This window comes from Pundamilia nyererei, unplaced genomic scaffold (genome assembly GCF_000239375.1).
Source record: "Pundamilia nyererei isolate P.nyererei 1_Seehausen unplaced genomic scaffold, PunNye1.0 scaffold00083, whole genome shotgun sequence".
In the NCBI taxonomy this organism is placed as follows: domain Eukaryota; kingdom Metazoa; phylum Chordata; class Actinopteri; order Cichliformes; family Cichlidae; genus Pundamilia; species Pundamilia nyererei.
Window position 1 is genome coordinate 1,237,447 of NW_005187484.1, and position 21,172 is coordinate 1,258,618.

Here is a 21,172-nt window from a genome sequence, read left to right on the forward strand (position 1 = left end):
GCCGTCTCTTTGGGTTGGCCTGTCTGATTTATCATTAAAGCAGCGTTGCTGTCTCTTTTTGTTGGTGCTGTTTATATGAATATTGAGTTAACTGATTATAATAAAGATATATTTTGTGTTAAATACCTCTGCCTGGCGTTCTTTTCATTTCAACCTGGATCCAACTGTTACTGTCCCCCACCCTCTTTGCCTAGTTTTCATGTGGGGACGTAACACTGAGTGTGAACTCAGTATCGAGCTCTGCTCTGATTTATCCATCCTCTCCACTCTTTCCTGAACCACCAAATGCATTAGCTGGCTCCCTGGGGGCCTGTGATGTCATGGAAAAATGAAATACATACTACTGCAGGACCACTGGAACCAGCTCGATTCTGTGCAGTTTGTCTCCAACGAGCGTCCTCTGCCCTGCTAATGACTTCATAATTATTATGTCATCACGTCAGGGAGCTAATTGCAACAGAGTTTATGTTGTGTGTCCAAAGTGAGCATCCAGGACTAAATGATGCTGACAGAGGATGTAAAGTAATAGTTCATTATCTAATAATAACCTTTAAACACTGTATGAAATCCTTAGAGAACATTGCATCACCATGCGATTAAAAAAAGAACACACTTTTTTTTGTAAATAGCAATAACAATATTTTTATTAAGTTGAAATAATATCAGATGCAGCAAACAAAGTTGTTTTTTTTTTCAAATCCAATGTGGTAATATTCAAATAATTACATTCAGCCAAAACAGGAAGAAAGTATTAAAAAGAAGAGGGAGGAAGAAAGAGAGAGAGAGAGGATTTCAATTCAGAAGGAGGAGAGGTTGAGTTTGAGTGTTAGATGTGGGTGGATGTGGGTGGTGGTACATGCATCCCAGGTAGGATGTGGATGGGACAATACATTCATTTACAGTCATTTCCTCGTACCCTGTTAGCCCATAGTGCTGCGATGCCTCTCTCTCAGTTGTATGGCTTTGCTCTCTGAACTCACACAAGCCTCCTCTCATTTCAGAGTGCATGCGTCGCCATGTGCACCCAAACGCCCACCCCCGAGGATTTGTGGAACATTTTAATTAAAACAGCAGTGGCTAATGTGGGTTAAACATAGACCATCTCTGCCTGGGAAGATTCCACTCTCTGTGTTCCTGCAGCACTTTTCACGCTCTCTGTCTGTCTTGTGTTTGCAGCTCTCGTCCTGATATCCACAGGCGGGTGGGGCTGTGGCGCGGAGAGAAAGAGATCCGTCCCCAGGCCCTTCAGCTTTGCTCTAAAATGGTAAGTAGGTTATAAGGGGACAGGGGCACCAACGCCAACTGAATATTCATACACCCCCCCCACCCCCCTCCCCTGCGTTGATACTGTCCAACAGATGTTTTGATGTCTTTTTATAGCGCTGGGTTCTCCCGTCACTATCACACACGTACACACAGAATCTGGAACACCTCTCTCTAATAAGTATCCAATGTCAGTGCTTGCCTGAAGCAACAAACGAAAACACACTGCCCAGAGACACACACACACACACACACACACACAAAGGAATATGTTTCATTGCAAAGACATCTGTCAGACTCAGAGACAGCAGGGTGGTCTTTTGTTAGTGGCCCACAAAATATTGTTCACTTCAAAACAGAGAAGTAAAAAAACTGTGAGGAGTTTTCTGGGACAGCCAACCTCGAAAGATGTCACTTAGAAAACGGGTGGTGGTGAGGAGAGGCAGTGGGGGGAGGGTAACGACAGAGTGAAGGGGAAAACGATAGACAGGAGAGACACGCATCTCCTGATCACCAGGCGGTTTTATAATCGCTAGCTAATTGCCTGTCGGCAAAGGTGGCACTCAGATGTCCAGATGTTAGTTACGTAATGAGACCCCTGTGGGGATAGATGGAGGGCGAGAGAGAGAATGGAGAGGGGGGGGGAAAGGGACAAAAGAAAGGTGGGAGAAGAGGAGACAGGAAATGACAGGACGGCTACAGCAGGATGGAAACGGGACACATTCATCAGGCTGTCTGCGTGCGTGTCAGTGGGAAATCTGCTATTTTTTACTTTTTATATGGACAAAACACTCCCAGGAGGACAGAAAAGATGAAGAAATCCAGAAAAATGCCACTTCTACACAGGAAAAGGTAAATGACTGAAGTCTCTAATAATAAAACACACTTGTGTGGATCTGTGTGAGACAGAATAAGACAGCTGGGTGAATGAAAAATGCATCACCTTCAGTCTCACACACACACAGCCACACACAGATGGAAGGTGAGGACGCTCAGAGACACGCAAACACAGTGGTGGACAAAGTGAGAAGATAAATAGAGGAAAAAAGGAGGGGGTTTCAGGGTGGGGCGTGGACAATGGCACACTCGCGTCACGACACCCAGACAAAAGCACAACCTCGCTTTGCCAGCATCGCCCAGCTTTTAATGTCAACCAAAAGGACAATGACGCAAATGGGCCGGCTGTAACCTCCAGCTACAGCAGGCGGACACAGAGGAGACGCAACAGGATCTTTGCTCTCGCCGTCCGACTCCAACTCAGGATTTTTACTCTGCTCTCACTCCTCTTGTTTGTTTTTTTTTCAGCAAAGGGGGGAAGGAGGCCAAGCTACGGCCTGAGTGACATCGTAGATTTGATTATGGCGATGATGATGAAACATGGGAGGTCAAATGAAAGGCACAGCTTCAATGGTTCCCCCTGAGTTGTCACAATCTTTTCAATCTTTTCATATTCACATAGTTTTGATCAGAATTCAGACGATTTAGCTTTATCGCCACTTTTTGCCTAATTTTTTTTTTCATTTTATGCACCTTTTGTTTTTTTTAATCTCCCACACTGGTAGAAGTCAAACCTCTGTCCAGCTCCCAGCTACACCAGACACTGTTTTAAAGGGAATTGCTGCATTGAAGGGATTTTGGAATGAATATACGGTGCAAGCTTAAAGTGCTTGCTGACATCTTACAATACAGACACACATACACACAATAACACACCCACACACCTGTGCAAAAACTTACAGAGTAGCACAGTGAGGCTTTTCTAAACAGTCGAACAAAATAAATTAAGGGATGTGGGGACTGATTCTGTGCTTTAATTATTTGTAGAAAACGAGTATGCGCACCGGGCTTTTTCTCACATACAAAGCGCCCACACACACACACACACACACACACACACACACACGAGCAGGCGGAGGATGAGAGCTGAGTGGTGTGATGCGAGCGGGGGCGGGATGCATCGATGCTCTGGTCCGATGGGATTTCCTGAGTTGTATGAATGACAGTCCCTCTGGGAGAACCTCAACAGGACTCCTGACGTCACAATAGAGACAGGAGATTCTGCAACGTGTCACATAAACATGCCCTTTTGCCAAGCATCGTAGAAAAAGAAGAGAAAGTCGAGAATAAAAGGCAAAGCTTTCCGAGAGTCAGCATGAGAGAAGAGAGCGAAGAGCGTTTTTGGAAAGAAAAAAAGGAGGAAGGGAGGGAAAAAAAACAAGCTCTTCACGAGGATCATGACAAATGGCGATAACAAACTGTATCACAGTATCCTCTTTTGAAATAATTTTTTTTTGTTCACATTTGAATGTTTTTTTGTTTGTTTCCCAGTAGACTATATCACACAGTGATAACAAAGAAAAGGAGAAATCTACAGCCACGTTAGCTTCGTGCAAAAACCACATACACTGGCACGCCGCATAGGCGAAGAGATCAAAGCAAGACAACGCATACAAAAATATAGAAAAATCTCCAATGCAACTTATCGCTTCACAGAGGAAAAAACAAAAAAACATATCTGTCTGTTTAAGACTGCGAGGCTTCCTGCTGAACACCCACAGCCACTTCAGGACTGCCAAAATTCTTGTGTTTTCCCTGCAGGAATCCACAGAATCACTCAAAATATCCAGAAGCCAAAGCTGATCATTATGGCGGATGCCCATCATAATGACGTTTGGAATAATATGAACAACAACTGTCTGAGTGATAGAAAACTAGTACAATAAAAACATATCATTTCTGTCATATCATCTGTGACAAATTTGTTTGTTTGTTAGTTTTTTTTTAAACTTTGTTATTTTAAAATACATACTATGTCCTGTCACTTTGAAGACATTCCCAGCATTTGCTCATAATTGGTAGTGACAGGGATAAATAGTTTGGCATACTCAGCAAGCCATGCCCAAAAAGGATGCTATTTAGTCTCTTGCAAAGGAGGGGGGTTTGGGAGGAGGGAGGAAGGGCAGGTCCCAGGATGCAATGTCAACCTGCCCTCCTGTGGGAGACGCTGAGGTGGGAGGGGGGAGATGGGCAGGGAGGGAGGGGGGTTATACAGAACAGCTGAGATTACAAATCGTGCTCAAGACCGGGTCAGCCCAATGATTTCAGCACTTGCAAAAAACATGCAAATAGTAAGTCAGAGTTTTGGACTCTCAGTCATTCTGTGTGCCTCGGAGCGGCGTCTGTTTGCTTCACAGGTACAGAACAGAGCCGAAAACTGTGAGCGTCATACCCACGAGTCGGTCGCTGGGCTGCTTCAGCAAGTCCAGCACACTCGCCGCTTTCACATTGATAAGAAAAAGGATTGTTTGGACGCCTTCAAAGGAAAACTGACGGGAGACGTGGGATGAGGACAAAGCAGTTATGAGGAAATGCTGCAAGTAAGGCAAAGACGGATGATTTAATCGGTCCAAGGAGAGACAGAAAAAAACCCAACATGCTCAAAGTGTGACATTTTTCAGATGCCATGAAGGGGGCGAGGGAGTCTTTCGGAGGGTGTGGAGGGATTCAACACTGAGGCGAGAAGAGAGGAGTCACTGGTTGTTTGGCTCTCCTGCCCTCTCCTCTTCCTCCTCCTCCTCTTCGTCCTCCTCATCCAGAGAAACGACACCAGAGGAGGCCACGTCGGACACCCTCCTGCGAGGGTCGTAGTCGGGCGGGTATTCCACCCCGTTGCGCTCCGCCTCCACCTGGCACACGGTGCTGTCATAGTCCTTGCAGGGGGTGTCGTCATCCTCACCTGGTGACAGGTACGTGTCAGAATAAGACATTGAGTAGCAAGGCGAGTCCTGACCCCCACAGGGCCTGATGCCCCGCCCTACCACTCCCAGGCTTTGGAAGCCACAGTCTCCCCCGCCAGGCCCACTCTGCCCCACCCTCTGAAGTCGGGCAAGGAGCAGCTCCTCCCGTCCATGCAGCGCTGACAGGATCTTTGCAGCAAGCTCTGCGGCGTTGCTGTGGCAGTGGGTGCCGCGGTGGCTTCCCAGGTCGCGCAGCAGCGGGTGCTGCTCATCCAGGCTGCAGAGGCTGGAGCACAGGGTGTCAGGAGAGCCTGCCGTAGGGGAGGGCTCTCCACTGCCACCTCCCTCTACACCTCCACCTCGACTCTCGCAACAGGGGCTTCGGAAGCCGAGGTGTTGGCAAAGCTGACTGTGGATCAGGTCCTTCAAGTAGGGAGGATAAGATGGCACATCTAGAGGGAATGACACAGACTGTAAGCATGAAGTCCTGAAGGAAGAAGAACAGCGATAAGACAACATTTTCAGTTGGTTTTTGTGACTGACTGCAGAATCAAATCAATTTTTTTCCTCATTTAAAGGAACCCTATGGAGACGTTTACCACTAGAGGCACTCTGGAGCTATTGTAGTTTTGTCATTTTGTCATTAATTTTTATTTGTGTCTTAATTTTTTGTGTTTCTTTGTTTTAAAATATCATGATGACATACCATAAACTCTAGATTGAGAGTACACACTAAAACGGCAATAACGGTAGTGTTACGTCCTCAGGGTATGTAATAAATAATATGATTATATTATATTATATTATATTATATTATATTATATTATATTATATTATATACTGAAACTAGAGGATAGAAGTAAAGTATTGATCTGTTTGTGCTAATATCGATCCAATACCAGTAGCAGCTTTAGTATCGATACTATCAATATTTGGCTCAATCCGCCCACTTCAACTAAATAAACTGCAACAAAAGTAACAAATAAATGCATAAATAAAATTAAAAAGTTAAAACTAAGCACTGGGTATAATGGGATATAAACTGCTGCCCCGTGGTTTATTTTCTTGTCATTTATTCTAAATGCCACGCTCCCTGCCAACTTAAGTACTTTCAAAAACACAAGTTACAGTTTTGTATTAGACAACCAAAAAACAGTTTATAATTTGATACATTTAAGCACTGCAACTTTTCAATGACAATCACAGTAAGCTTTACTATAATCTCAGAGTAGAAAAATAATGAAATGAAGTTTAATTAACTATGAATTTACTCTCTATTAATTATTGTTTTTTTTTATAAAGTGTTACAAAACACATATGCATTTTACTGAACATGTATTTATCTCCATAGAGTGCCTTTTAAACAAACTCATGTTTCAGAGTTTACTGCTAAAAAGACACAGGAAGTTAAAACACCAGCATTCTCATGTTAGAAGCTACTCAATGCACAGAGTTTAAAAATGTTAAAAAGTTACTCTTTAAATAAAGCCATGCAATGTCCTGCAAATATTTTTAGTAGAAATACTAACATGGCATTATAAGCATGACAAAATGTGATTTGAGTGGAATCACTGTGGAAGCAGCGGAGGTCGGGATCTATGCAACAGTAAAATGAAGAAGTCGGTTTCACAGTGTCACAAACTCAGATCCCGTTTCATGTAGAGCTGATTAATATCACAAACAGGTTTGCACATGTGGAGCTGTCTTCACTGAATGGTCTTTGCCCCGGGGTAAGAAAACATTGATGATCATATGAAGACATAGATGCAAGAATGAGGTGAACCTTATTAGCTGCAGTACGGGTTATTGGTGGTTCCGTGTAATCAAGATGAAAGCTGTGGTGAACACGAGCATGCACGTACACACTGCCTTGGTCAGATGCACTCTGTGTATTTATAACCCGCTCACACACCATCCTCACACAGACACTGTCTCTGCTGCAAAGGAAATGATATTAAACATGCAGGAGGGATATCAAATTGCACCAAGGAACCAAAAAAAATGTCTGGAGAGGATGAAAACTAGGGCACTGGGACAATGAAAGACACAGAGACAATGAAGGGGGGGAGTGAGGAAGAGGGTGTGTAACAGGGTATTAGGGAGGAAGGGCACAATATGAAGGAAGTAAATGTGATTTAGTGATTTAGTGTCTGTGTGGGTGCTTACCTGTGCTCTGTGTGGTGGGCTCATTCGCAGGCAGGTAGTCTTCATCATATGAGTCATCATTGGACTCGTCGCCATCCACGGAGGACCAGGCCCTCAGCTTAGCCTCTGCAATGGCAAACTGCTCCGCCACACCTGCAAACACACACGGACACGCATGAGCTACACATGCACACAAGCTATGACATGATTGGCATAGTAACAAGAAGGAGCAGCAAGGCAGTGAGCCTCCACGTCATGTAGCTGATTTTAATTGGCAGGTCTGACCGAGCAACAAAGCACACGGCGCAGAATAAGAAGGGACACAGACTGTTCTCCTTTTGCAGTAAATGCTGTTCGGCAGCCATTTAGCTCGTGTACTTCAAACAGATGTCACAGAGTGTGTGACAGTGTTGTTATGCAGGTTGCATTCCTTCCAGTGCCGAGGAGACAGTGAGTTGGAAGAAGCACAAAGATGAGAGTCTAGCACTGGCTAAATGTGTTTGCCTCTCATAATAGCAGGAAAGATCCATTATTGATCAGCACTGACATTTTTATTGAAATAACAATGATATCATTTCTTTATAAAATTAGAAAATATGACACGCATGTCATGATGCATTTAATGCATATTCATGATGGCAGACGGCTGCACATGTGTGTGTGTTTGAGTTTGTTGTTGATGTGACTCAGCAAGTGCCAGAACCAGTAAGCTATAAGAACCAAGTGACCAGTCACCAGTTATCATCATCAGAAGCTGACCAATCAGAAAGCCCTTTCTCTGTTTTCCTCATCATGTCTCTGCCCACTCTCATCATACCTTTCTTACAAATGTCTTTCTTGATAAAACACTCTATCCACTCGCCTGCTCATGACTACTGTTTGATTGTCTTTCATAGTGCATACCTGCCCCTCTCTTCTTATTAGAATTTCTGTCTCCTTCCTCTCCATCACCTCATGTCTCTCTGACTCTCTTTCTCCCTGCTCAATGCTCAGTATTCGTGCGTTGTCTCCCACAGAGAAAGATCGATGATCTCATTCATCTTTCACTGTAACTTGGCCCTGAGCGTCCTCACAAACACTGGCACATGTACCAGCAATAGAAATAGTGTGGGCTGCTCTTTACTTGTCCTTTCAAAGTCTTTTTATAATTCCTTTAAGCAAGCATTAAATACAAGCTACAATAATAAAAGAACTTTAATAAAAAAAAGTAAACATTTAGTTCAGATCAATAAAAATAGTATTTCACAAAATATCTATAAGGTAAAAAATACCTTATATGTGTTTAACTAAAAACAAAAATATAAAGTAAAATGAACTATAAGAAAACAAACTATAAATAAGTTAAAGAAAATGAGTACAAAATTATATAAAATATTATTCATTATTTATTCATAATGAGAATTATTAAATGTTATAATTACATTTATTATTAATTATCTAATTAATTATAATTTGTCTTTTGAAAATCTGAATATAATTCAAGATGCTAAAGTAAACTGACAACAGGAAAGTAAAACAAATTATTAATTATTAAATGTAGTTTTAAAAAAAACTACAATTTACATTCATTTGTAGCAAAATAGTGTAATGGAGGGTACCACAGGGTGGCATTACAATAGGTGAAGCACTTTACAACGTTGCATAGCACTGGGTAACGTAGCACAGAGTAACATAACGTAACAAGGAACAATAGCATAGTGTAAAATAACATAGTATAGCGTAGCATAGCATAGCATAACGTGCAATGTGTAGCGTGATAAAGCATAACATAACGGAAAATAGCATAACAAAGAATAATAGCATAGAGCATAGCGTACATAGTATAGTATAGCGTAACCTGACATAGCATAACCTTTCATAATGTAACTTCACCTCGTTGGCGTAATATAAATCTGGCCATGCAGCTACAGTGCTGGCAACAGAAACTGGTCTGGACTCACTGTAATGAACACATACATAGTTTGCCACATTCTTCAATGATATTATATGGGGCGATCGTGGCTCAAGAGTTGGGAGTTCGCCTTGTAATCGGAAGGTTGCCGGTTCGAGCCCCGGCTTGGATAGTCTCGGTCGTTGTGTCCTTGGGCAAGACACTTCACCCGTTGCCTACTGATGGTGGTCAGAGGGCCCGGTGGCGCCAGTGTCCGGCAGCCTCGCCTCTGTCAGTGCGCCCCAGGGTGGCTGTGGCTACAATGTAGCTTGCCATCACCAGTGTGTGAATGGGTGGATGACTGGATATGTAAAGCACTTTGGGGTCCTTGGGGACTAGTAAAGCGCTATATAAATACAGGCCATTTACCATATTCTAGGCACGTGTGAGTATGGAGATACTCTGCAGGATTACCTGCAAAGAATTCATGACTGTGTGTGTGTCTGAGCATGCTGGCAGAAGTCAGTCTATCGAAAGGACAACCCCAGCAGCTCTTTCAATTCTCAGCACGCCTCCTACACACATACACAGAAGTATATTCACAAACACCAGTGTGTTCTAGAGTAACTAGTTCAAATACGCACTAAGCCCACCAAATGCTCACTTAACACAATCGCACATGCCTGCTTAATGCATTAACACACTTGCTGACATTCACACAGTGTCTCCAGTCACCCACAGTAGCACCATAACAGACTACAAGGTGAAACTTGATAAACAAATAAAGAGAGTCAGCACAAGTGGCGGCTCCCTGAGATGAAGAGGAGTACAATGTGTAGTAATATCTCTCCAACAACTACCCCCACTGCTTCCAACTGTAATACAGAAACAAAGAAATGAATGAAATGATTTGAAGCTTTTATGTTTACATGCTGTTATCTACCGTTTAAAACAAAGCAAAAAAAACACTCTCTGGTATGTATTACAGTTAGCTGGCCAGGATCAACTAATACTATACAAATATAGTACTGTTTGAACAATATAAATAGTACAATATACAAAGAGTACAGGTTTAGTCCTGATAGTGTGTTGATCTTATGTATGGATATAATGCTTTTAGGTACCTCATCAATACACGTACACAAGACCATGAGATCACAAAGACAAGACGGATGAGTAAACAGTTAAAGAGGACAGAAAAAAAGAAGGCAGAACAGAGGAGGCACAGAAGAAAACCGCTCTGTTACGGTGCCACTAGCCGGGAGCAAAACCTTACTGTGCAAATTAACCTTGAGAGTCTGCATTGCAGGGAGCGAGCAAAAGAATAGAGGGAGAGTGGGCAGGAGGGGCAGGGTGAAAAAGATGGAAAAGAGGTAAGAGAAACAGAGGTCAGGGGGAGAAACATTTAAAGAACGGACAGCGAATAGGATAAGAGAATAAATACAGGGGACAAGAGTGAGTGAAAGAGTAGGCAAAGATGAAGTGAGTCAGGGAAAGAAAGAGGAGACAGATGAGCTGTGGTGAGTGCGCTCTCTCTCAGAGGAACATGAGAGGAGGAGAAGAGTTAAAGACAACAAATGCTAACATGTGATCAGTGTCTGGATATCTTACCTGACCAATGACATTTGAGCCTCCTTGTATTTACACCTGGTATTAATGAGTGTTCTTGTTGTCTCAGTTTTGCCTGCTTTGTGATTACATCTCAATATTCAAATTAGGAAGGCAGGTGTGACTGGCTGTGGAAAAACAATCAGGCTGTTCCAGGAAAGCTCTACTTACCTACTCGACATAAGGAAAATAACATCTTAACCGCGGTTATGTCATTAGAGTTATCTCAGCTCGGGCTGAACTCACTCTGCATTACAAACAGCTAAAGTGCACAAAACTGTAAGCTCTTGTGTTTTGATTCAACTTTTGGAAGTCAGGGAATTTATCGCCACATTGCCCGTCTCATTATACAGCAGTGCTGTGCAGTACTGCACCTCTTTGTTGTTCATCTGATACCAAGTAAATATGGGAGCAGCATTGACAATACCAATACAGATACAGATACTTTTAACCTATAAAGGCAGCTTATATAGCGGAGAGCAATGTGTCAGTATTTATGAGCTCAAGCTTCACTAATTTGCACATTTTAAACACATTTTAATGACCACTAAATCACTGTGATTTACTGCAATTACTGTGATTAGTACACAACAAAGTACACCTGTCATTTTATCATGCATTTTGAAAATTAGTTTTTTTGGAGACCTTGAATGTTTACATTGGGTCAACGTCTGTTGTTTAAATGTGCAATAGGCTATAAAATAAAATAGATGTGACAGTTTAACGCAATTTCAGTGAACTACAAATTGCACTTGGAGGACAGAAGCAAAGTATTAATACTAACGTGCTAGTCGTAATCTGACACCAATACCTGTGTTGGTATCAATACTATTGTTTTTCAGATCAATCCGCTCACATCCACTGTACAGTGTGGCTGATTTAATCCTGTTTGAGATCCAGCCACAAACCACTCTTCCTTCACGTGTTGCAATCAGCAATTGGTGCCGCAATGATATTATTAACGTACGTAACTCAGGCAAGAGATTACCTCCTTTCCCCGTGTTTACCTGATCACACTAACAGTGACGATGTTGTGTTTGACACAGCATTAGATGGAAGTGCTGGGGTGGAGGTGGGTTGCAAAAGCGCTTGCACAGGATGTAGGCTGAAGCAGCTTAAATAGCTGTGACATCTGAGTACTAACCAGCCATCAGCTGATTGGGGTTGATGTTTCTGTGAACAGGTCTTGTTTAATGCTAAATTGTACCTGCAGTGATTTATTGAAGTTCATGAGCATGCAAAACTGATATGCCGTAAATATAGTCATCATGAGTTTGCTGTTAAATTAGCCTACATTTACTCTTATTATGGTTTCTTGTGTAACTAATGCTTCATCATGACGTTTTCATATGCCCTCTTGCCTTAAGTCATTGTTTCAGTTTGTTACCAGTGCCTATGTAAAAAACACTCTCTATAACTTTTTATAATACATTATAAGAAACACAAAATCTTACCAGCAGCAAAGCGTGCCTCCTGCTCTCCTTCAGTGAGGTCAGAATAGGAGTTGAAGTCTGATTCCAGGGCCGCTGTAGTGTCTATAGGCTTGCACCAGCCTTTCCACTCTATTAGATGGGCTACTCTGCCCTGTGCCATGGCTGTAGGCTTCGTCACATGGTCCTTGACCACCTGGGAAATACCTATATGCCAAATATCAAGGATTAGACCGCAACATGACCTCGCAACGATCAGGTGTTTTCACCATGTACAATATCATGCAGCACTCACCATGCAGGGAGGATCGTGCTAACGCAGCAATCTCTTGAATAGTGAGAGCTCTTCTTGATTTTGGTAACATTTCAATGGTGTCGTCAACATTCACCTGAAACGGCAGAAAAGAAAAGAAAAGAAAAAAAATAAGAGTGAGTGAAAACTCATACAGTAGCTCAGCGTGAATGTGAGCCAGCTCTGAATACATCCTGCTATGAGTCACAGGAGAAAACACAGTGCTGCCTTTTGATAGAGAAGGAACTCCTGGATTCAGAGTACAGAGTACTACTACAAGCCTTTGTGAACTGAAGAATTTTCTCTTTACACACTTTAATCTGTGTTTTAATGAGTTGCACGCTGCACACCATCAATAATGTACAGCAGTTACTCCAAAGCTGGACTGTGCTTATGTTTAACCGACTTATGTAGCACGCAATAGCAAGTTAAATGTCCTATTTAAGCACTCTGGATGAGCATAGTGGTTGTTGAAGGGATGAAACAGAAGTTGCAGAAAAATACTTGATGCTTGGTCGCACTCACGTTCGCTTTAGTGGTTTTGCCTGCTGGCTAATTAGCAAACTAATAGTTCAGGTAACTGAGAAGATGCTTCTCAAGATACAATGGAGGATTTAGCTATGCGGCTGCAAGAACGGAGATGGTTGAGGAAATGGAGCATTTCTATGTGTTTCACTCATATTTATTTACAGATTATATCCAAACAGCTGTTACCCAAGTGAATCCCTCCAGTGGCATCAACTCTGTCAGGTAGATTTTTATTTTTTTGACATAGTTAAAATTCTGTCTGTTTAAATGTGTGTGTGTGTGTGTGTGTGTGTGTGTGTGTGTGTGTGTGTGTGTGTGTAGACAGGTAATTTCCCCATAGAGAATTAAGAGAACCAGACTGAAGACAAAAGGATGGTCCCCTTCCTCCCTCCACCCCGTCCTCAGTCAAATCTGTCTGCTCTGTAAACTCAAACCACAGAGGGAGTATCGAGTGTTGACAAGTTCCTTTGTCTGCTAACTTTTTACAGCACGACCTGTACTCACGTGGGAGCACGTCAGCAGCAAGGGCTGCGTGCTGAGCTAATGCTCCCACGTTGTTACTTGATATGGGTCAACACACTTGGCTGACTGAGCAATTTGATGATTTCTTTTGTAAAAGGCTGAAGAGGATCTCAACAGGTACAGGTTGTCTCCAATCCCACTGTGACTCACAATGGAGCTGTCTGATGCTCTAGTTTCAATCATCTAAAGGAACAGCACTGGACTACTTGACCTACTATGAAAGCCATATTTCCCTTCCTTGTTGCAGTGAGTCACCAGTCTATGCAGGGTGCATCTGATGTGCAACGAACACTGGTGATGAAGTTAGCTCAACACAGGAGCTTCACCCTGACCTTGTCGTGTCAAGTCCACTTAACCGCAACAAAACAGCAGCCTGAATAAATGAACAACAAAACTATCTGTCAGAGGGGCGCTGTCACGGCAGAGGGGATCCCACACTCAAGACGTGCTAATCCTCCTGTGTCGCAGAGCTGCTCACAGATCGGAGGGAGGATAATCCGGAGGAGACGTGATACATGGCGTCAAGGAGCTCTAGAATAACATATGATGTTGGGCTTAAATTGGAAATCAGAAACGACCCACAGCTAAATATCTTATTTGCTTTCAAACAGCTGCTCTGAGAAAGTCTAACATGGGAGGATTTTATAAATCATTGGAGAAAATCCATCTCAAGAACTCATGTCTAACCCTGCCTCATGAATCTAAACTTCATTTCACAGCTTGTTTTTTTTCAGTGGAATATTCCATGATGATTTCAGGGGGATATCACTACCCCAACACGATGCGCTTTTTCTTATTCTGATAAAGAACACATGCTTTTGAAAAACATGGGTACAAGCTCTCTGCTTGAGCATGATCATGCTGACTGCCGACTCTGCTCCTCCACCGACTCCCTCCCTCCCTGCTCTCCCACTGCCCCACTGAACAGCAGAGTGAACACGAAGACATGAACCGTACTCAGAGCAGACAGGGTGCTCAAGACTGCTGTGCAGAATCTTTATTCAGTGCAACGTAGCACACATTTATATACCTCAGATATTTTAAATACAACTGACTGAGTTTTAATGTCAAAATCCTTCATTTTAAAGTTTCATGTCTGCAGGTCAGTGTACTGGCTACTGTAAGAACAACAGTGCAAATACGCACGTACACACATCACATCAGAATCCATAAAACCTCATGGTCTACTGATTGCCAGCAGCAAAGAGGCTGCTCAGGTTCACCTTTGGCTTTTAAATCATTGGTTAAGTGCTGTCTGTGTGAGCCGTGGCCTGGAGACAGCACAGAGAAAAATGCAGCGGACTCATCAGAGCAACTTGCATTATCAGTGCCTCTTTAACTGCATCACCTGAAAGCCTGCACACTGAGATAAAAGCATACTGTGAGGTTTGATTCCTTTGTTTTTATTTAGTTTTTTCTTATTAAATTTTTTACAAAGATTGTCACTCCATTAAAAAAAAAAAAGTAGCCGTTGCCATACATATATCGAATAACTGCCACCAAAGTACATTTGCTAACACAATTTTTTTCAATCTATTTGAAATAATGGTGCCATCTGTGATTGTCTGATTTACCAGTGGAGAATCCTGTGCTCTTATTTTGAAAGTTCTGTTGCTGTTAAACCAGCTCTTCTTGTCCTGCTGGGCTTGTTATTGCGGTGGCCCTGGATATCTTTCAGCTCCTCCGTCAGGATCTGGGATTCCAACTCCACCATCTTGGACTGCAGTTTGTGAAAGGAGTTCTTCTTTGCCTGTGCTGAGAGCTGGAGGACCACTCTTACCAGAACCTGCAGCAGGTCTAAAAGTGGTTCACAGGGCAGAACTAGGGCTACCGCTGACAGCTGCAGTACAAGATGGTGGAATTGAACCCATTATCTGTCACAAAATACTTGGGAATTCAATTTTTTGCAGAGGAGAGCCTTACAAATGGTATTGTTTATTCACCACAAATAGAATCTAAATCTGTGGGGAAACACTGGAATGTGCTGCATTTGCTATTGTACCTGTGATTAAGAACCTAAAGTGGATTATTAGGCTTACCTATTTCACTGGTCTGCAGTGACACAGCCACAGAATAACATAAAACAATGCCCCAGGTTTTCCAATAAGCCTGGCAGAGAAGCATTTTACAGCCATAGCTTCTGTTTTATGGGCTAATTGAGGTCACGTCACAGCAGAAATCTAACTTGTACCATTGTACTGGCCAACTGAGTCAATTACCCTGTTCTTGTTTACCAAATGTCAACCCCTTCTTCTGCCACCCATACATGACAAAAAAAAGTTGAGAATTCAAGCCCTCAGAGCTGTTAGTGGAACAGAGCGCTGTGGCTTCTGCTTCCACTTGTGGAAAAGAACCTGAATATTTTGACACGCCACGTTTCTACCGTCTTCCTCTTTTCTCACCCTCTCTCTGTCTGTTAACTTTTCCACAATGGGAACATTTCTATGGCAACCAGTCACCGTGGAACAATTCCTCCCGGCGTGTCTGCGTGCGTGATTCACCAATGATGTCACACACTCAGAACACCAACCGACAGCCAGATTAGAGACTCTCACACTTGGCGTCCTGCTTTCTTTTTACAGTAGACGCTGTAGCATTAAATAGAAATGTAGGATGCTGAAGCAGGGTCCGTTAAATGTGAAGCATTAGAGCACTTCCTCTGTAATATAGATGTGTTGAGCTCAGCAGTCCAGCCAAGCTGTCTCTCACAGTCTCCAATGTTCAATATCAGGCCTGCCCATGAAGAGCGAGAGGCTGCATTTCGTAATGGATCACTTAGATGCCGCTAATCAGTGCCTGGCTGGCTCTATGCGACACATCTTATTCACACCCAGATGGTATCCACTGACAAAACTGGGCAAGGTGGATTCATCATCACTCTTGTCATCTCTCAGCCAATTATGAGCCTGCTAACTCTCACTGCTGTTGCATTAAGTAGCTTGCTGTAGCTGAACCCCTTCTTCGTTCCTTATAGGAATCTTTTAAATAGGTCAAAGCATCGGGGTCACATAGATTAGTAGATTCACATTCAAGATGATATTTGCAAAACTTCTCAGAGAGAGCCGCTGGACTCACCCAAATTCCACTTACCTCCTTTTTTTAAATATATGCCTGCCACACAAGGGCATCCCCCAAGGCTTTTTAGTTCTGCGAGAGAGCATGTCAAGCCTTGAGTCCACCTGTATTTTCAATTGTCAGATCAGAAATACAGATTAAAATGTGCAAATGTGTTCATCTTGGCTTGGGAATTCGAATGAACATCCAGGCAGATGCTCCAGTTGGGCATATGCGGAGCAACAGCGCTCTCAGTGTACTAGCTCTCGTGTGCGGAGTGAGGGACCTTGCACGTCACTGAGATTTCATTTAAAATTCCTAATTTGAAAGAAGTAGCCACTAATTACCCTGAATGGCTTGTAAAATGAGTTGAAAACCAGCTGGTTAGTATCAGCAACAGCTAAAAAGGAGAAAAGAAGCCCAGGTTGAAATGCACATGACAGACTTGGGTGGCTTGATTAATAAGGTAATTATCAGAGCAGGAAAGGTTGAGGAAATCATTTTCCGCTTCATGTGGGGAGATGCAGCCATTTCTTATAGTTGCTTCTGCAGGTTATAATCCACCAGTTTACTTAAAACGTGGCCCAGACCATACGTGTTCAGCCACAATTGTGCTGCCAGAGGTGAGCCTTTTAAGGCAGAAGATAAAAGAATAACACGTGAACTTTTGCAGCAGCCTGCCCTTTCACCCTGTTAACAATCTGCATCAGATAACATGACTGCCTGTTAGAACAGAAATAACAAATCAGCGCGAGAAGAGAGGAGATTACTGAAATACTTAATGTCAAATATGAGCGTTTATATTACTACCGCTACATCTTGCATGACTACATCCAAAGTAAATACAGGACCAGTACTGCTGATAGCAACACTGATACTGATAGCTTTAGTTTATGAAAGCAGCATATATAGGGGGAACAGTGTGACATTATTTATGAGATGAATCATCATTAATTTGCAAATTCCGAACACATTTTAACGACCGCTAAATCACTGTGATTGTGATTACTTTCCATAATAATAAATTAACAAGACAACTTTCAGCTTTCAGTGTATTTTGAAACTGGGTTTTTGGAGACCTGGAGAGTAATGTGCCATCTCTACAGCCCTTTGGGGTTGTTTAAATGTAATATAGGCAAAATGACAGTAAACACAAAAAGATACAGTGCACGTCTGAGGTATATTTTTCCATTTCAGTCCTACTTTGTTAGTATCAGTCTGATACCAATGCCAGTACTGGTATCAATACTATGGATATGGACTATGGTGAGATCCTGCTTCTGGGCACACCAGTTCACTGTTATGATTCACTGGCAGACTTGAGCCATTGTTTCTTACACCTGTGAAAATGGTCTATAATAATCTTATTATTGTCAATGCAGAACCACTTTCCAAAAGAAATTAAGGTGCCGATAAAAGCTTTTGAATGTAATTAAACACATAGGCTACATGTCCATTTTGTAGAGTAGGCCTGGTCTCTTTAAACGGCGCTGCACCCTGCTGCTACTACATTTAATGTGACATTGTCTTCATTTGAATCGCCATTAGTGCCCATTAGAAAGCACTCAGAACTGTGTTTAAATGTCTAACGTGAACTGTAGCCGAGCTATCCAACAGAAGACACTGCACGGGGTCGTTATGTCACAAAAAACTTTTTTTTTCTATGATAAAGAGAGAATTAAGGGCACCTCGCTGAAGTCCAGTGCGCCCAAAGGTGCTGTCAGTATCAGCCTGCGCGCCAAGGAGGTCCGCGTGCTCCCCAGGAGCGCTAGGTCAGACAGGGAGCTTGCCGCGCTCCAGTCCACGCGCAACGAACCGTCAACCGCCACTGTCAGGAGGAAGAGAGCCACGTGAGGATTATATCAAATGAACATGTCAGAAAACAACTCCACGCCGCATTCTTGCTCCGTAAAGCGTTGAATAGCGACATAAATAATAAGCAAAAATGTGACACTATGACAAAAGCCACAGTAACGTGGCAATAAAGTGTAATTAATGATTCGTAACGTGCTTTTTTTGTCTTCTTAGTGCACTGGAGTTTTAAGGCTTAATCTAACCTTGTGTGTTTCAAAGTTTCAGTCACCATGCCAACGTCATGCCTCCAGAGGGACCACAGGTCGGGCGCTCAGGGGTGATGACCGTATAAGGTAATGTGGTGTTCGCGTCTCACTAACGTTGCGTTTGTTTGTTTTAACGGAAAAAAATTAAAACACCGAATTTCCCTTTAACTACCAAATTCCTAAACACGCTGCACTAAATACAATAAAAATAAAATTGAAATAACGACCAGTTTTAAAAAGTAATAACAATAAACCCGAATGTTAAATAGTACAAATTTAAATTGAGGCCTTAAAGGCGTATTTACTGTAAGTGCTTTCCTCCTTATGTAATGTATACAAGTGTTGGGCTTCTTTATTGCAGCGCATTCTGAGGCTATATGTGGTAAGATAACAAGAGGCGGGCGGTGCATATATTTCCATGCACTTAAAGCCATGCTATGTCATGCACACGTACGGTTCTGGCGGCAGCTCGGGCCTGTTAGATGTTTCATAAAGTCGGGTCTACTTTTTCGGATGAACTGAAGCAGAGAACATTAAAAAATGAAATTGATAAAATTAAAAACTAAAAAAGCAGGAACCAAGGAGCGTTTCTTCTCGTTTGTTTTGTTTCGCTTTTAAAACATATTTTTTTTACGTCAGCCGGCTACGTCACGAACAAACACAGGCAAGGCTCCGACTACGTGAAGGGCAAATGTCACCAAGCAACCTTCTGGTTGCAAACGTCACGGAACCGCCCGCAGACACGTGACTGTCCGCTTGATTGGGCGCGTTTAACCTTTCCATCATCTTCGCCTCTCCGTGACCTCACAGACAGAGAGTGTGTGTATGGGGGGGGGGGGCATGTAGGACCAAAGGTGCTCGTGTGCACGCGGCGCTGCGGAACATTTCAGCACCAGGACAGCTCCCCCCAACTTTGCATCGCTCAGCGTCTGCGTCCACGTGCACGCCCCCAGCCCACTCCAATCTCTCCAAATCAGTTCTGCACAAACGCGATTAGGAGGCGGGCCTTTAAATGTCAGTGCCCAGCTCATCTTTCCGACCCTTCGCTGCAGGGGAGGCGTTTCTAGTTACTGCCCGTGAAAAGAACAACTCGCTCGATTAGTCGCCAGCGCCCATCTCAAATATTGAGTCCGATATCAGTCACCGGACTTCAGCAGTTTAGCGCCCCGAGCTCATGTTGCCCACCTGCTGAATTCAATATGCGCTGTTTAATTGGGTGTGATGAGATCGGATGCCCGATCGGGGGGAGGAGGGTGGGGGTGTATTGTATCGCTGAATCTAGGCCATCTTTAGTCGATGCGAGTATTGTTCAGAGGAGTGGAAGATGCGCACGTGCGTGTGTTCTGTGTAGTTTTCAATTGAGTTCCAGACGGTCATTTGAGCCTGCGTGGAAAGCTGTGCACCCTCACTCTTTTGCATTTGACATACACATGACAGCAACGAATCACCGGAAAGCCGCTCGGCGCCTGAAACCGAGCCCCGCACGCTGAGATGTTTGTTGATCAGCTTTGCTGGCCTTTAAACCCGCACGGTTGGTTTGAGCGACATTGCACAGACACTCACAAATGCGTTTTTCTTTCAAGCTTGCATTGGGCACGTCGCGCGTGTCAGATCAAGGTTGCGCTTTAAGTCGTGGCTGTGGATCAGAAATGCATGGAAGAAAAAACAGATCCACAGACACTGGTGAATAGGGACGTTTACGGTCTAAAGTTTTTGTACCACTTAAAGCCCATGCGCACTTCTTACCTTACATTTATACTGCGAGACAGCCTTTTCTCTAACAATACAGCCTCAGGTATCAGTAGATTTCTATTAGAGTTTTAAAATACCACAGATAATAAAGTAACTAAAGCGTTAAATTAATGATGTAAACAGACTAACACATAAATACATGTAACTCACATTAACTCTGTACGTGACTGTACCACGTTACATTCCACCACTGGAAGCACTAGTCCTCTCAGTGCTTCCGTGAAGTGGGCACTGGAAGATTAAGGCATTTCGGCCTTTAGAAGCTCACGTTTGGGGCACGGCAATGACTGCGGGTAAGGTGGATGGGACTGGGGTCTGAATGAAAGGAAAGAGCACAGGTGGTGTAGGTTAGGGTGAAGAATAAGACTAAAAACATGTGGCGCATTTCTTATGAGGGGGGCTCACCGTTCTCCTCCGCGTGGGCCTAATTTGCTCTTTTTTAATCTTAATTAATCTTCTTCCCTTGACTGTGATCTATCTAAAAGGCAGCCTCAAGCAGTGTCTCCTCTCCCCCGTCACAGCAAACGAGCGCTGCAGTCTCGGCTTTTATTTGTATTTATCTGTTAATTGTGCTCCTAGGTCTCTGCTCGCACTCGGTCTCCTTCCTTCTCCTTCTCTCTCTCCCTCTCTTCCACCGTACTTTCCGTTGTCGTGGAAACTGTAGAAAGAGAGACCTCGACTGTGCATCTTTCCCTCTCTTTCTCTTCGCCTCTCTGGTGTCTTCGGGCTCTCTGACAGACTTATGAGCCCATCAACACAATTAGGTCAAGACCGGTGTGATGTCACACACGTTTATCCACAGTGTGAATGCGAGAGGCAAACAGGTGGCTGCTGCCTTAGCTGCACTCTTTGCTGGATGTGCGGGAACACCGTGTGCACGTAGGCGGCAGACCTGTGTGAGGGGTAATGGG

The 21,172-nt window shown here is 43.3% G+C and overlaps 1 protein-coding gene across 4 annotated transcripts in view; it reads right to left on the minus strand.

The window, feature by feature from the left end:
• Positions 1 to 4,641: 4,641 nt before the first annotated feature.
• fam131ab (family with sequence similarity 131 member Ab) overlaps positions 4,642 to 21,172 on the minus strand; it is an 18,094-nt gene continuing 1,563 nt past the window's right edge. For 3 of the 4 annotated variants that reach the window (XM_005738334.1, XM_005738332.1, XM_005738333.2), the window contains exons 2-5: positions 12,349 to 12,442; positions 12,078 to 12,260; positions 7,167 to 7,298; positions 4,642 to 5,452 (exon numbers count right to left, since the gene is read on the minus strand). In XM_005738334.1, coding sequence (XP_005738391.1) covers positions 4,794 to 5,452; positions 7,167 to 7,298; positions 12,078 to 12,260; positions 12,349 to 12,418 — 1,044 coding nt within the window. In that variant the 5' untranslated portion in view covers positions 12,419 to 12,442 and the 3' untranslated portion in view covers positions 4,642 to 4,793. Of the gene's footprint in view, positions 5,453 to 7,166; positions 7,299 to 12,077; positions 12,261 to 12,348; positions 12,443 to 18,137; positions 18,278 to 21,172 lie in introns of all 4 variants that reach the window. The other variant, XM_005738331.1, reaches the window with a different exon arrangement.